Source organism: Psittacula echo (genome assembly GCF_963264785.1).
Source record: "Psittacula echo genome assembly, chromosome: 3".
In the NCBI taxonomy this organism is placed as follows: Eukaryota; Metazoa; Chordata; class Aves; order Psittaciformes; family Psittacidae; genus Psittacula; species Psittacula echo.
The window spans coordinates 48,764,820-48,781,801 of record NC_137736.1 but is presented as its reverse complement, the minus strand read 5'-3'; the positions used below and the strand labels follow the sequence as shown (position 1 = coordinate 48,781,801).

General features: G+C 41.0%; 1 protein-coding gene across 2 annotated transcripts in view; it reads left to right on the top strand.

The window, feature by feature from the left end:
- GLRA2 (glycine receptor alpha 2) overlaps positions 1-431 on the top strand; it is a gene marked incomplete at its 3' end in the record, with an annotated part of 132,699 nt that extends 132,268 nt beyond the window's left edge. For both annotated transcript variants that reach the window (XM_080613192.1, XM_080613193.1), the window contains exon 9: positions 153-431. In XM_080613192.1, the coding sequence (XP_080469318.1) occupies positions 153-431 (279 nt within the window). The remainder of the gene's footprint in view (positions 1-152) is intronic.
- Between the last annotated feature and the right edge of the window lie 16,551 nt (positions 432-16,982).

Here is a 16,982-nt window from a genome sequence, read left to right as displayed (position 1 = left end):
TGTTTGCTTGTCTTTGAAACCTGGACTTTGTATCACAGTTTAACTGGATAATTTGCTCAGGTGCTTCGGAGGGGTACACCTCAACTACTCCAGTGTATGGCATGCTCAATAGACAGGTAATGTGTGTCTTATTTGTCTTCTTTATCCTCCAGGAAGATGAAGTCACTCGTGACAGTCGATTCAATTTCAGTGGCTATGGGATGGGTCACTGCCTCCAAGTCAAAGATGGCACAGCAGTCAAGGCCACCCCACCCAACCCACCTCCAGCACCACCAAAGGATTCGGATTCCATCAAAAAGAAGTTCGTTGACCGTGCAAAAAGGATTGATACAATATCCCGTGCTGCGTTCCCACTCGCCTTCCTCATTTTTAACATCTTTTACTGGATTACATACAAAATTATACGGCATGAGGACATTCACAAGAAATAGGCAACTTTGGTTCACCAGGACTTCTTAGCCAAAGTGATCCACTTGTAAATAAACAGTGAAACGTCTTTCTGTCATTTGGACTAAGGGTTTCTTTCCCCTCCAGGACACTGAGACAAAAATGAACAAAGAAGAAAAGAAGTATAGAAGGAAAAGTGATTGCATGAAAAAATACGCTGTGAGACCAGTCAATGAGGGTTCCCCCTGTGTGCTCTCAGTGTTGTTCTTCCACATTCAACATTGATCAGACACCTGTAAATGGGGCCAAATTTTACCCAGCTTTATCACCAAGATATTATATTTAAAACAAGAGAGAATCAGAAAACAGACAATTCTCCCAAAACATCTACCAAGAGACTGTGGTGGCTACAGTACAGCGAGTTATAAGAGGACCAAACTTTTTCAGGATAATGTTGCCTTTCTATTTGAAACAAGTCTACTGAGCTACATTCCATGACCATGTCTGTAGTTAGTGGCTTCACCAAGGAGTCCTTTTGTGGGTTGTAAATTATTTCTACTGATAGGGGAGAAGAAAAAAAAAGAAAAAAAGAAAAAAAATATTTATACTTTACTATCCTTGTGGGTGTGCATTTTAATATTATCTTGCTTTACTAGAATTGTAATTTTGGGGTTGAACTTGTGTGTCATGTGATTTCTTTGATAGTTGACACTCCAAAAGCAGTGAAACCGACTGGTTTATTTTTGTTGGAAGACAGTGCACTTACTTCATTTCATTTCTGCTGATTTTACATGCAACTTGAGGTGCCAAATTGTATTTTACCTATTGTGCTACCCTGTTACCACACTACTTAGTAAGAACTTGTTTCCTCAAAGGTGTAGCTCAGTTTAGCATTGAGTTTCTATTACTGCTCTCATTGTAGCTGCAATCAATAGCTCTATAGGTAAACACAACTTGTTTACAGACCTCTAATTTATATCTTTACTCAAAGTGGCTATCATTTTAAATATCATTAATTAACCTAAGAATTTTAAAACTGTACTGTGATTTTCAGAACCTGTTACCTTTTGGTGCCAGATCTGCATTATTCAAATCCTTGCTACGTGTTTTAAAGTAGAAAATAAAAAAAAAAAAAAAAAAGAAAAAAAAAAGATGGTATTTTTGCTTACACAGAGACAACCTGTAACATAAGATGAATCAAACATTAAAATTTTACACTTGCTGTAAAAGGGTTTATTAAAAAATGGTATTTGTTCAATTTCAATAAAGCTAAATGTGGTACCAACATTTCTTCAGTCTCTTCTTCACTTTCAGCAGGAGAACTGTGCAGCAGAAAGAGGGTTAAAAGCAACTTTCGGCCGACCTGACATAGCACACTATCTATCTATCTATGCTGTTGCAGCCCCTGAAAGCACAGAAATATAAAATGAACGCCTCCAGGGATGGTGTGTCCATCACTTCTCTGGGCAAACTGTTCCAGTATTTTACCACCCTCACTGTAGAATTTTTTTGCTAATATCCAGCCTGAATCTCCCCTGTTTCAGTTTAAAACCATTACCCCTCGTTCTATTGGAACAGGTTCTGCTGAAAAGCCTCACCCCATCGTTCTTGTAAGTCCCTTTTAAGAATTGAAAGGCCACAATAACATCTCCCTGGAGCTGAAAAGCCTCAAATCTCTCAGCCTTTCCTCATAGGAGAGGTGTTCCATACCGTGTCAAGGACCATATCAGAAATGTGGCTAGGATATGACAGAACTTGCAAAACATTTGCATTTGCTCCTCATTTGCTTTTGCTAAGAGGTACAACAGCTTTGCTAAGCCAGTATTTGTGTGTGTGCGTGCATTTGTGTCCCTGTGTATCTGTGTCCCATCCCTCTCTACACAGATTCCTGTAACCACTAGGCTTTGTTCCAGTACCAGGACAAGGGAGTGAATCTAGAGATCTTGACAAATCTGATTACTAAACATCTATGTAAACTAATAGTAAAAAGCCAGTTGTGCATGCTATTTCCCCATACCCTCCTCAGCTCTGTAGACTCTTCTGTCACCTACACCTGTGACAGAATTGGCAACAGTCATCTTGATCTTTTTGAGACTGTGGATCCAGACATAAATGACAGCCCTGTAAGGGTGAAAAAGTGAGAACTCAAGACAACTGTTTAAACTATTCTGCTTTGCAAAATAAGATTTTGACACAAATATTGTAATATATATGTTTAATAGTGTAAGATTTGCTTTTATTCCTTTTTAAAGTGGAAGGGCATTTGATTAATGGATAATAAAGTAGAAGAAAACCCCAGTGCAATCCTAGTCCTATGAGCTCCGGCAGGGTGAGGACACTCAGCTGTAAACTGTGTTTGTGTGGGAAGTTAGAAGCCTTCATTGGTACATAAACAGTCAGAACTTGCTTTTACAAGCACCTTGTTCCAAAAGCTCTGTTTTAAATGAAGGTATAATGGCAGGATTAATGTTAATCCTCAGTCCCCAGATGTGTTGCAAATGACTGTCAGAGCCTATGGCTCAAAGCGCTCCCCTACGACTGCAGACCACTGCAATAGCAATGCAAACCAGTTCTCAGCTGAGGGATGTTTGTACCTCTCTTCTTGTGGTGAAGCCTATGTGCCTTCAGCACCCACATCAAAAATTCCCTTCCATGTTTTACTTGGCTGTTAGCATTGACTAAATAGTCTGCTAAAATATTCTGCTGATCAGATTTGAGGTATGCTGACAGTATCCATGAGATTACTCTGTTGTTGCCTTGTATATACATTTGGGTCCAGTCAGGGAGTAATCTGTGTGCAAAATACAGGTGTCTCTCTTCTTGAGGACAGTCAAAATTTATAGCTGCACAGCAATTAGTTGTGAATCTTGAAATTATCTGACTAAATTTTGGACATAAATAATGCATACAAATGGACAAAGCCCACCAAGCACAGCAGTTAGGAACAGCCACATGATACAGAAGAGTTCTCAGCGTGCTGCTCAGTGGCCTCTGAATTATGTCACACAGAGATGGTTTGATACCAGAGTATACTGGTATATTAGTAATATTAATATTTTCCTCAAAGAATGTGGCTGGCAGCCGAAAGTTTTATACTGGCTGAGAAACTGCCTGCAGATAAAAAGTCAAATAACAAGGGTAGCAGTACTTACAGAAGGACATGACTTTCCTAAACAAATGCTCAGTAGGGTTATCAGAGAAACAATACTCCAAAACTGGACACCTTGCACTCAGAGCAGCAGTAGAATTAAAGAATGAATCAGTTTCATTTCAACACCATTGCAAAAGGAAAAAGAATGGCTTACAAAGTAAGTCCTGAACAAATAGCCTTCATGGAGCAGGAGACACAGCAGGATGGAAGGAAAGAGACCCAGGATTAATTCTGAAGAGCTTCCAGATGTATGGGCAAACCTGCGGGTTACAATTCTAGATGGCAAGATAAAATAAAACCCTTAGGGAATTTAAGTACTTGCATTTAGCTATAAAACAGTTATTATGACTTCTAATTTATAAAGAAAGCTTAAAAAACTTTAAACATCTCTTTAAAGGATGCAACATCAGGTCAGGCCATTGGCACCGTGTTGTTACAGGCTGGACCTGAGTACTGAACCATTCAGTGCTCAAGAAGAAAGCTTTAGCCATCTCTCACCAGACAGATGTTGTCATGGGCTGTGACAAAGCCTATTGGATAAAACAGACCTTTAATAAAAACTACGTTGCAGTAGGAGGAAAGTGGGGGGAAAAAGGTGCAATGTGAGATGAGAAATCTTTTTTTGATCCTCTTCTCTGTTTCTTTTTCCTTGGGTTTTTTCAGGCAACAGAGGCATCACTTGTGATGTGCTGAATCATTGGCATTTTCATCGACAGTCTCCATTATGAGATACTGGCAATTCATAACTGCTGAGAGACAACTCCAGAATCCATGATGCCTATGGGGTCAGATTTTTTCTTGTGCTACAGAGGTGAAGAGTAAGGGCGAACCGTAGCTAATGTTATCAAAAAGGTTGTAAGGAACCCGGAACTAATCTTTGCGATTATAGGCATGGGCATCTCCTGGGAAGGGCTCTCGCTGGGCTGGAGTGGTATCTTTGGCTCAGCACCAGGATTCTGCATCACCTGGAAGTCGTATTTCCTGAATTTATTCCAAAGTTCTAACTCAGCACAATATTGATATTTCTATATTTAGAATATATTTCTAAATATGGAAAGAAATAACATTTGATGTGTAGGTGTAAATAGCATATGCACAGCTTTCTAATATTTATTCTTTTAAAAATTAGAACATGACAAGGAACAAAATACTAAAAGCTGTAGGATGAGCTTTGCATTAAACAAAGAATCATGAAAATAATTTCAATTAATGCTTTCATTTTCATTATTTATAATATAGTAAGAGTTGAAAACAGGTTTCCACCAAACTTGCGAAGTAATTCGTTCTAATGCTTTTTGACATAGAAGTTTGTGTCTTGCAGTGTTTGGAAAACCAGAAAACCAAACCCAAGGCTGCCTAGTGGAGCTCCTGCCTGGGGGAAAAACCTGAGCAAAGTAACGCTTTCTCCAAAAATTCTCCTTACAGATTTTAGTTTAAAAACTAATCTACTCTTGTTTGACAGAAAGAGAAAAAGAAGATATTTATGCCATTTGAAGATGCTTTTCCTACTTTTGCAGGGAAAACGTGAGAAGTCATCATATTTAGGGCTAAGCTGCAGAACAAGAGTTTCACCAGTTCCAGATAAACTCATCTAGCCAATATACTTTCAATTCCAATGCAGTGCTCACTGAAATCAAAAGGAGAATGAAAACAAAAATAAAAAAAAAAAAAAAGGAAGAAGAAAAAATTTAAATAAATAAATAAATAAGAAGTACTTCGTTGACTTCAATAGATCCTATATCGGTCCTTAATGAAGGATAAGTTTCCAATGCTAAGCACTAGAAATAATGTGGGAGGGAAAATATTCAGAGTGGATTAGCTCTTCAGTATCCTCTAAGGAGGAATGGAAACTTGAGTCAAAATAAGCATCTTCAATAATAATTAGGAAAACTGACTTTGTGAAATGCATACACTCAGTTCTTTAAGTTCCCACTGAAACAAACATGCCAAATTAATATCTTTGCTATGGATAAACCCTGTGAAGCAATATTAATAAAAAAGCAGTGAATGCTGGGGATCCTGACAGCATTTTACTTGTGCTAAAAACTGGGATTTTACTGGGACAAATTATATTAAATCCTTTCTAGTCATCTGAACAGCTGTATAACTGATTCAAAACCAGCTTTTTCAGCTTAATGTAAGACCTGAATCTGACTTTCTGTAGGGGCAGTTTCTGTTGCTGGGGATGGCAGACAGCATGTGCCATGCCAAGAAGATGGCAGCTGGATGTATTGCCCCTCTTCCCACTGCCCAGGAAAAATGGCAAGACTCTGAGGTTGTACAGGGGCAATATATCCCTCAACAGCACATAGAGAAAATGCATTTACACAGGGGGGTTGAAGGATTCACAGATTTCCAACCTCCCTTTCCTTTTCCCAAGATGATCAAAAGTGCTACCCTTGACCATCACAGGGTCAGGACTGTAGCTGGACATGTCTGGAAATCACATCTTTATTCCTTGGCTCCTGGAGAATTCCCTTCTCTCAACTGCAAATCCCCTTTGCTTGCCACAAAGGGCCCCTGGAGCACAGCAAGCCACACGTGCCTTTGGAAAACAACTTTGACTGTCATTACACAGCATCTCATGGCTCCCAAGCAGGGAGATGAGAACAGAGAAGAGAGCTTGCACCACCAATGCTTGCTGTGGGAGAAGGACTACATGTGCAAGGATGCCTCTCCTCCCTGCTGAGAGCCTAAAACCGGGACTGAAGTTCCTCTAGGGCTCACAGGTTAGGCTTACAGCACATCCTGAAGCTCCTCATGTTGCGAATGTATCTGGCTCCAGTGCTGCTCAGAGACCTCTTTACTGGCACATTAAGCCTATTCTACCCCCTGAGATGTTCAATGGGGTTGCAGCTGTGACTGCAGAAGTAGTTTGAGAACTACTGCAGCACTTGGAAAACATCTTGTCTATTTTTCTTTTACTCCAAAAAGAGAAAAGAGCTATGCCAATGCAAGCAACGGAAACTAGATCCAATGTATTATTGGTATTTGCAGCAACGTCAAAGACCCTCACGTGAAGATGTGTCCTCACAGTAGCCTGGGCATTGCCTGATTTAACTGACCCAGGTGCCAGAAGAGTGCAGTGAGGGATATGAGCAGCACAAGGGCTGGTGCAAAGAAGAGAGGCAGCTCAAGGGTGCTCGCAGTGGAAGATGTGAGAATGAGCCAGTCAATGCAGACACCATCTTGGGCTGCTCTGCAAACCTGCTCTGAGGTGAGAGCCCACTGTGCACAGGGCCCTGCACAGGACCAGCCCAGGGGAAATGGGAAAGGGGATCTCCAAGCATAAGAAGTGGCCCAGTAATGGCTACAGAGCAGGGCAGCGGTGGGGACAAGAACAGAGTGCTCCGCAGATCAGACTAACACAAAGCAAGAAACCTCATCAAAGAAAAGTCAAGTCTAAAATATGGATTTATAGAATATCTTCAGTCTTGTCTTGTCTTCTGGGTGCAATCTCCCTAATAAAAATGAAGACCCTACTGCAAAATGCTTGATAATGCACGTGCTGCAAACAGGACGAAATCATAATGTTGCATGTGGAAACACAGAGAGTCTTTATCAGGAATTACCAGAGAGAAAATTAGAGCAGTAGTCATTGATTTGACACTGGAGATGCTACCTCCTCCTCCTTTCTCCGCATTGTCAGGCAGAGATGTTATGAAGAGGCATGAGAGTCTGGAAATGAAAAAGCCTGCCACTGTGTGGTTAAAGATGTCCTCTTAGCTAGTGTTTAGAGGGCAAAGGGGAGATTCGTATGGCTCCTTTTGTGGGAGACGAACAAGAACAGCATGGACAAATGTCTATGATGAGCTAAATAACCTTCAGAAGAATGAGTGCATTTTTTTCCTGTAATAAGCTAATGAATCCTGCCTCTGGGAGAGATGTGGAACATCATCAGTGCAGCTTCTAGCAGGGGTTGCCAAAGCTGCTCTTCAGAGGAGAGATGAAGAGCAGGGCTGCTACTGAGTCATTAGCTTGAAAAGCAAGAGCTGAAAGAGCTGCCTGCTGCAGGAAAATTGGATTCCCCATCCATGTATATTACGTTCATTGTAATAGGGCCCTGAAAGCATGTTCTCTGCTTGGAAGAATATCAGAATCCTCCACTAACCCGTGACAGGAGCAAAGAGAAAAAAAAAAAAAAACAAAACAAAAAACCCAAAGCATCTTTTCTTGACATTTTTTACTTAGAGTAGTTCAAGTGAAAACCAAGATAAACTTTAATACTGACCTTGAATGTTAATCTGGGCCGTGACAATTTGATGGTGAATGCTTCAATAGGGGCAAGATCTCAGCCTGCGTATCAGCTGTCTGCTGTTATGGCACATTTGCTTCTCATTTTGGAGACCAGTGACTTCGTTTTCTTGAATTACTGTAAAGAGAGGTTTCATCACTAACTCTTCTGGTATTGTAAGTGCATTACGTAAGCATAATAATGAAGAATTTCCTAAATATTATTTAGAATTTCAATCAGATTTTCCTCTCATCAGAATCTGTGTGTATAATTGTGCTTCAGAGCCTTTTTCCAAGGGACAATGGTAGACACTGAAGAGCATTTTAATGTTTCCTTTGATTTATTAAGATTAGTTCAGTTTTTAATTTACTGAAAAGAAGTGCTCCGTTAATAATCACAGTCACATTTTACATTAGAAATCCTAAATGTGACCTATTCTATTTTTAGAGGAATTAATTCCTGTGCATTTTATTACTTATTCCAAGCATCACCAAGCTTCAAAACATAAGGCCTATTCTTGACATGTGGGGAGTTTTCTTTGGTTTTGAACAGCTGCGTTTTTATTTTAGCTGTAGCTTTCTGTATTAATATCAGTGGGCAGGACTGATTTTATGACACTAAGGAAACAGAGGAGAATATTTTAGTATAAAGGAAATTTGCATATTTGTTGCTCTAACACTAGAGAAAATGTCACTGGAAATTAATGATTTCTGCAAATTGAAAAGCTTGAATTTCTTTTGTGCACACACATGTAGATACACACATTCCCTTCCCTCCACCCTTCACTTTGTATCCCTTAATATTATTATGGTATTTCCTTGGCTGATGTCCCTGAAAATTTCACCTGTTACCGAGTGCTTCCTAGTGTTGTAGCCCAGAACAATATCTACCTTATTAAACTTTGACCTAGTTGTGGAAAAGGTCCAAAAGTTATCTTCAGCCTGATTAATCTAAGTCTGATCTGCTAACATGCTGCCATAGATTAAATATACATGTCATCTGAAATTGCTGAGGCACGGCTCAGACGTCCTGCAAATGGCAGCAGTCAGATGCACCTGCGGTGAGTTCTGCTAAGCAGGCACTCTGCCTGGTGCTCTCTGATAAGGTTTCTGGGTGAATTCTGAAGACTTTAGCAGAAAATGTGATTCTGGGTACTACTGAGGCACATCTTAAAAATTAAAATCTGAGCTAGTATTAATAAATCAGAAAGGAAACATGAACTAAGAGGCCTGAGGAGAGCTCTTCAACCTATCCCTGTGGCTGGTGCTGGCAGAAGAGCCACAACAATGAAGGAGGACTTCAACAACCCCATCTGCAGCTCAGTAGGGTCCTGATGACACCAGTTCTTGGGAAAGAAACCCCAACCTCCCAGGTCTTCTGCAGAGCACAGACAGTCGTGCCTTGCAGCAACAGACAGGTCAGGAGGCATTTACAGGTATGAGCAGTTTTTGTCCTTGGAGCAGCCCAAAGTGAGGCTACTTTACAGGTGGCTTAATGTTGTCATCACAGCTTGGTCAAGTTGTCTAAGGTTGCCCAAGACCTAATGTTCACACTGGTATTTTTAAGCTGTGTTTAAATGGCTATGCAATTACACACTTGTGGCTCTTGCGACTAGCTCATGCATATTTGTCTCTGACCACTGCAACCTGGAGGGTTTACTAGCTGCCCTCCATGCTTCACTAGCTATTCTTCCCTTAGAATGGGTGGAGGAAGTGAGCCAGATCCTCTGTAAAACAAGGCAGATAAAGGAAAAAACCACCTGCCAACACCAAACCACACAGAGCACTGGTCCCCAGCTTGGCTATGCAAGTTTGGGATGTTTGCTATGAGCTGGTTCAAGGGCAAGAGGGTGAATATTTTTGCAGCATTATGTGTGCAAAAAAATACTGCAACTGGAAAGCAAAAAGAAGCAGGTTTTGGAGAGACCTTGAAAAAAACAGAAACTTGGGAAAGTGCTAATAACAAAAGGTGAAAACAGGGAGTGGAGAAAGGGCCTCCTCTTGCTCATCACAATAGTGCTCTGAGGAAGACAAGCAGGACTCCACCAAGGATATCGTAGCCAATTGCTCTTTATAATGGAAATCACCTGGCAGATTCCCAGTATCAGCTACCCACTCAGAGGGGAATTTCTATTAATAGGACATCTGGGAGAATAGCCAAGGTTTATATTAGCTCCATTACCAGCTAGCTTTAATGGGTACTGGGGAGCATCTCTGACTTTTGGAAGAATAACTGCATCTCTTGTGCAGTACTTCAGCATTCCTCTGTTTTAAGAAGGTCAGCACTGTGACCCCAGGGAAAAAAAAAAAGAAAAAGGAAAATTCTAGGATGAAATAATGAAAAATCAAAGTAGGAATGACCTTAAGAGACTGCATAATCTACTTCAGCCCCGAAGAGGCTGGGCTAGAAAGGGTTTATGGAAAGGATTTGGGGGAACTGTAAGAAAATATGTGTTTGGTTTTGCCTCTGTAACTCCATTTCCTGGCCAGTGCTCATGGTGAGCACTTAGGTCTTGCAGTGAGGGGAGCTTTCCCTGCGCTCCCCTCAGGACCTCCTTTTGCCTCTATTCTGTCTCTTCAGTCAAGAGGCTCTTCCTGATGCCCTGCTCTGGAACAGCAATCCAGTGAAGCAGCTAGGATGTGGAGAGAAATCAAAATGGAAGAATCAACAGAAAAACTGGTAGAAAAATTTTTATCACACATAGTATTTTCATCTTTATTTATACATCCTCATGAGAAAAGTCTACTCTCCCCAAAATTTGTAGATTCATTAGTAACTTTTCCCATTTCATGGGTTTTACAAAACAGTTATTAAATTTTAAATCAACTGAGTCATTCAGCAAAGCACTGGTTTGTTATAGAAAGCACAATTCAGTGTTGAAAGTCCAGGTATTATTCCAAGCTATAAAGCAGGCTCAGCTGAAGACTTCCTGAGACCCCATTGCTCCTGCTAATTCTTGGGAACTATTATTTTCTAAACTACTGTGTGTTGTTTTCTAAACTACCAGGGTGGTGGCTTATTGGGTGATTTTTTTCTTTTTTAATTATACCTTTCCAATTCTGCTCACTGGGCTTCAAGGACACAGGATGTTTGTTATTATTATTATTTTCATGCATCATTGGAGCACCTGAACAGTCTCCTACAGATTCAGAAAATCAGGCTGCCTGTAGTGAATGAATCCTTCAAAACCAGTGATATTATTAGCAATTCTGTGTCATTGAACAGATGAGCTAAATGCTAAAACCAGAAATTTCATTAAAGATTAAAGAAATGTCATTTCATGTTTCACCTGCTCCATTAATATCAAATATGAGTTCTATCTTTCATGACACAACTGAAGTGCAGTGTAAGATTTCAGATATGCTATTATTTAATCTTGCTTTCAGAGATAGAAAAAACGTTCAAAATCCTTGGAGAGATGTGTCTCAGTATGACAATATGTTTTGTCTGACCAGTTTAAGTCACTAAAGAATATCTCGGCCCAGTCATTCTTCAGTAACTCCCTTTCTTCATGCACCACTTGAAATATGTTAATGGAGACATAATTTTCAGGAAATGCCAAGTGCTTATGCTCTGAAAGTAAGGCCTCCAAAGACTTCTCTGGTGGAATACCCAAGAAGTGAGGTACTCGGAATCATAAAATGGTTCGGGGAATATCAACCTTAAATATTATGGTCAAACTGCTTCTTTTATCTGGAGTTTTTCCCAGTCATTGATTTGTAATTCCCTCCTTTGCTTTTTTCTCCCAAAGAGTAGTCTCTGAATAGACCTTTGTCTCTTCCCTGGAGGCCAAAACCCCTGGGCACCTTGCTTCTCTGCAGCGGGAAGATTTTAAAGGACTACAGAAGCTGCCTTAACAGGAAAAAGCAAAAAATGTGGAAGATGCCTGTCAGATAATTTTCTAAGAGCGTTCTAGCAAAAAGGCAAGTCCAGAAGGCTGTCCTATCACATTAGCATTACCTACATATCTCAGAAACAGAAGATTAAAAAAAGGACACCCATATCTTTCCAGACAACACATTTCTTCCCCAATGTTCCTGCATCATTTTCAGCAGAGGCTTTCAGAAGAATATCCAGAAATGTAACTCCCACACAGCAGGGTGTAAATCTTGCTTGTGCACTCTGGTTGGAGATATGCATATATATGTGTTTGTCATGTTAGTTCCAGCATCCTCTAGCAGGAGCCATGAGGTGCTTTACCATGATTCTTTACGCCTGCTACTTTCTGCACTTTCCCCTGCCTTTTTAAACAACACATACTGGTGTCAGTGTAGAGCAGGCTTCGTGGCTTTGCCCAGGGGTGTGTTTGAGCTTCTTCCTGGGAAAAAGGGAAATCTCCTGACACCACCATGCTGGTAAAACAACTGAGTTTTCCTCAGCACCTGTTTGGGGAACAAAGCTGAGGTTGCTCCAGTCAGCCATTCCCTGCAACTATCCTTATCCTGGCTACGGCCAAACTGAGCAGGTTTCCAGGCCATGTGCCTGTGCAAAATGTTGAGTCCCTAATTTAAGGAAACAATGACAATAAGGAAGAAAAAGGAGAAAGTGCAAAAGCATGTATTTTTGCAAAGCTATAGCCCTGGGGCAGCTTTACAGAGGCTGATTCTCTGTGGAGTGCCAGGAGTAGCTTTCAGTATCTACTGCGCTTCAGGGAGGGGATTACCAACCCATGTCTACATAGGACCTGCCTGGTATCTCCCCACTCCTCCTGGCCCATGTGTGCACACCAATATGCTCCCCTTTTGCTCCAAGCTTCCCTGTTCACAGGGGCTACTTCTTATTTCATTTTTGTCTTTCCTTCACAGGGTGGGTGCAGAGATGGCTTGGCCACTGGTGATCCCCCCTTCTCACTCTCCCCCAGCCCATGCAGTCCCCAGGGGCAGAGGCAAGCTGTCCCTGAGTCCTCCCAGCTGCTTCCACTGCACAGTTTGCTGATGCCGGGGCAGTTCAGGCAGTGCTGCCAAACCTGCAGTGACAGGTCATTGGGTCCCTATGAACATTAATGTGATGTTTACCGCTTGTGCTGAAGTGCCACATGGGCTGCAAGCTGTTTCCTCTTGGCCAAGAGCTTAGAGGGAGAAAACCCCAGCTGCCGGGTGAGCAGGGACATCTTCCCCTGCCACTGATCAAGTACGGTAATAGCACATGTTTGCTTTTTGTTCGCCGGGAAGTCCCAGCAGAGATGCATCAATTTTGTCTCAGCTCCTCACAGGAGTCTCTTTCCATAGGTGCTGCATGAGGCAAGGGTTTAGAGAGGGAAAGGTTCTCAAATGTATGCCTTGAAGAAAAAAAGCAAACAAATCCCACCTTCCTGACTTTGCATGCAGCACAGGGTTTGTCGGTCAATCCTGAATAAATACGAGCTTTCTTTTAGCAGCAAATAATCTCAGCAGCCTGCCATTTGCTCCCAATCTAATTCTCTGGGCAGACCTCCAAATCCTTGTCCAAAGATTCCTGATTTTCTCACTGCACTGCCAAAAAGATTGCTGAGATTGGTAAGGATTGGGCAACCTAATCAGACAGAGGAGGGCAAGTGAAGATGGGTTCCTTGCTGGCCCCAACTTACTTTTCAACCCACTAATTGCTCAGCAGTGCAAACAAGTGGAAAACAAACAGCTTCTATCAGAAGGAGGACTGCAAGCATACCTAAATTATTTGGGAAAGAGAAACCCCTCAGAGACTTCCATTTCCCCCATAGAAAGTGAGCTGAAGATTTGTAATAAAAAGAAAGCATCCCACCATGTTTTCTGCCCTGAGGCTGTCATCACTCAAAAATGTGTATTTGGGGTTATCCTGGAATTGTTTCACAATCCCGCACATAATCTTTCAAATCCTCCTACAAACCTACTGTTGTCCTTCAGGAATGTATCAGCAAAAAGTTCTTATTTGATCAGTGCTGAAATCTTTTAGGGCAAATAAATTTAACTGCCAAGAGGACTATGTCATTTATTAAAGACAAGTGAATTCGTGTTTTGGTAGTCAAAAAAAAAAAAAAAAAAACATTAAAAACTTTTGGTTTAAAACTTTTTAATCTGCTGGTCTGGCAAAATCCATCCATAGGAAACCCTATGGTTGGCAGCAACTTAGTCAAAATGCATCTCCGAAGGACCTGGTTGATTCCCAAGTGTATAAAATATAAGGGGGCCACCTCCTTCTTGGGCAACATGCAGGAGTCATTTGAATAATCACAATTTAAACTGCGATCCTCATTTAAATCCTCTTTTTGTGCAGGGCCTGGGTCTCTGTTCGTCTCTACTTCAGAGGTTTGAGGCTGGCAGAGATGGTCCAGAAGTAACCCTATCCTGAGAGCCTCCAGAGAAGACTCCTTCTGCTGGAGTTCATATTGGAGTGTACAGGAAAGATAAAACAGCCTCTGGAGGATGATAAGTATGCAGTCAGGATATGCATAGTGTGTGTACAAGGCATTCATATGCAGACATTCATTTCAGCTTGATACCTAATCTGACCTCCTTTTCATTCAAACAGCATCACTCTGGTCCGTATTTTGATGAGATACCATGTTGGAAAGAACCCAGAAAGTCATTGATACTTGCTGTCCTCTGGGAAACGGCTAGAAGGACAAACAGACACTGAAATGCTGTTGGGCTTTTCTTTGGAGCCACTATCAAAGAACACATTTCCATCATTGATCTAGGAGACTGAATTCTTTCCTTTACCACTTGAATCTATGTAATCCTCTGTGGATCTGGCCAAATTCAACTTTGGTAATTACATTTTCCAGAAGCAGAGCAGGTTTAAATCAATAATCAAACAAAATCAGTAAGCATTTTTGATTTACATTGTATTTTTGAACACAGATTTACTGAAAGCAGAGATAATTTATAGACATCTCCTTCAAGAATGTTCAGCCTAAACTATAATTTAAATGAACTGGAAAAAAAAAATTACTTCTAGAAGTTGAATCAGTATGTCATGAATTGACATACTGCATTAAGCAGGGCAAATAAAATTGCATAGAGCAATTAGGCATCCTAGACTACAAGGTGACTGATATGTTCTCTGAACCTCAACATTTGCAGCTTAATGAATGCTGAAGAACAGGTCTGGGTAACTAAGTGGTCTGCCTTTATTTTGTGAAATGAAAAAGTATCCTTACTTTGTATCCCTGAAGTCTAAGTCTGAGCTGCTCTGAGGGACTTTATTTAAAAAATACAAGAGTTCCCCTCCAAAGAAATATTGAGGTTTTGTGTGTTAGGATGCTCTTTTTTTCTGTTTACAAAGGATTATTTGTTTGGGGTTTTTTTAATTCAGAGAGAGTTACTTCACAATAGTCAGCTTTAATGAGCTTGGCAAAGTAGTGGCATAGACTCCTTAAATTTTTCACGTCGTTGTATCTTACTGAAATCTGGCACTTAGCTATACCTGAAAAAATTAAATCATGACTTGTCTGATTGATCAGCAGTGTTCACACTTGATTTGTCATAATCATAGTCAGGGACAGGTAAATGGTATATGGCATTCTTAAAACATGCTATTTCTTATACCCATGATAAAATCTGAGATATGCACTGTAGTGCACATATGAGCTAGCTTTAATTTACTAGACAGGTATGGTTATAACAATGCATTGAAACCTATGTCCTGGTATCTTCAAGCTGTTGAAATCATCTGAGACCCTGGCTGCCTGGAAAATGGCATGGAGATAAGTTTATGTTGTTATATCTTCACTGCTGTTGTTGCTGCTATTGAATTGTTTGAACTCACTATTATTATTGAATTAGTGAGGTTAAGCCTGCTCAGGTATGCCGGCATATGCAGCAATTACATCTGTGGCTGCAATGTAGACAGAAGCTTTGTGAGTTCAGGGGTAGTAATCTGTGATGATTTTTCCCTCTAAGTGATTTGCACATCGCTGTCTTCTCGATCTGGTGGTGACTGCTGTTCTAGACTTGCCACTCTGGGCAAGCCCAGGCCCTGGGCTCTGAACACAGTGGGATTTCTACTCTTTATTTCTACTTTTACTAGGCAGCAACCAAAGTTTGCAAAAGCCCAGTGTTAAACGATGACTTTGAATTCCACCTGCCACAGAGGGTGCCTGCATGTGTATAAGTGGGAGGGAGAAATCCTGATGAGGGTCCACTAGAATAGAAATCTGCAAGTAGGAACTGATTTCTATAAGGAGGCTGTTTGGCTCAGTGAGCCACGGTGCTGATGGAATGTTGTTTTAGAAAGCAGCAGCAGAAGGTGAAGAAAGAGGTGGCTGGAGGTATCTGAAAGCTGTCAGGGGTGTCAGGGTGTCACTGGGGGGCTTGAGCAAATCTCATTATGTACACCATGTGGGCTGGGATAGCAGAAGAAAGGAGGATTTCAGCCTACATTTAGCCTCTAAGTCCTGCTTTTGTGTTTAGATTTCAGTTCTTAAAGGGACTTAAAAAATACATTTAAAATAAATAGGTGAATGCTGTATAATATGAAATTTGGATCACAGAGACAACCTAAATGCTAGTACTTTCTAGCTTTTGAGTGATTGAATTATTGCCTTTATAACACCCTCTTAATATAATTAGTGAATGTAATTAGATTACAGAAGCTGGCTTCAAACTTCATCACAACTGCATCACAAGTAGAGACGCTCAGCTTAATGGTCCCTAATTGCATATCTGTCTATATGTCAGATAGATGTGCTTTAATTCATATTCTCCCAGTATTACCTACTGTTGACCCAATCAGTTTTCTGAGACTTAGCTCTGATGTTCTGCTACTGACAGCAGAAGTAGTAGTGTTAATGTGTTATTGCTGTCAACAACAGGAAAATGTGACAAGAGACAGATGAAGGGCACAAGACAAAAGGCAACTGGGGGAAGAGGAGAGGTAGAAGCCAGATTCCTCTTGCTGACCCTCATTCTGTGCTTATTTCCATTCCTACGGTTGTTTGATCAAGTACCTGATCAAGTACTTGAACATCAACTTGAACATCTAGAAGACAGGAATGAGGACCAGCAGTCAGAGCTGCCTTCTCCCACCAAGACACATTTGAACTTGACATGCATGAAGCCCTGCAGGCTAAGAAGGTGGGCCAGTTCCCATGGCTGAGCAGCTCCATCACACTCTCTGCTAAGACTGAGCTGAACATTTTCTGAGAGCATCATCTGTGATGAAGAAACTTGTCACTAGCAGCTGGGTGCATTACATGTAAGTCACAGAACAACCAGGGAGCCAAGCAGGCACCAACCTAAGTACTAGTAGGCT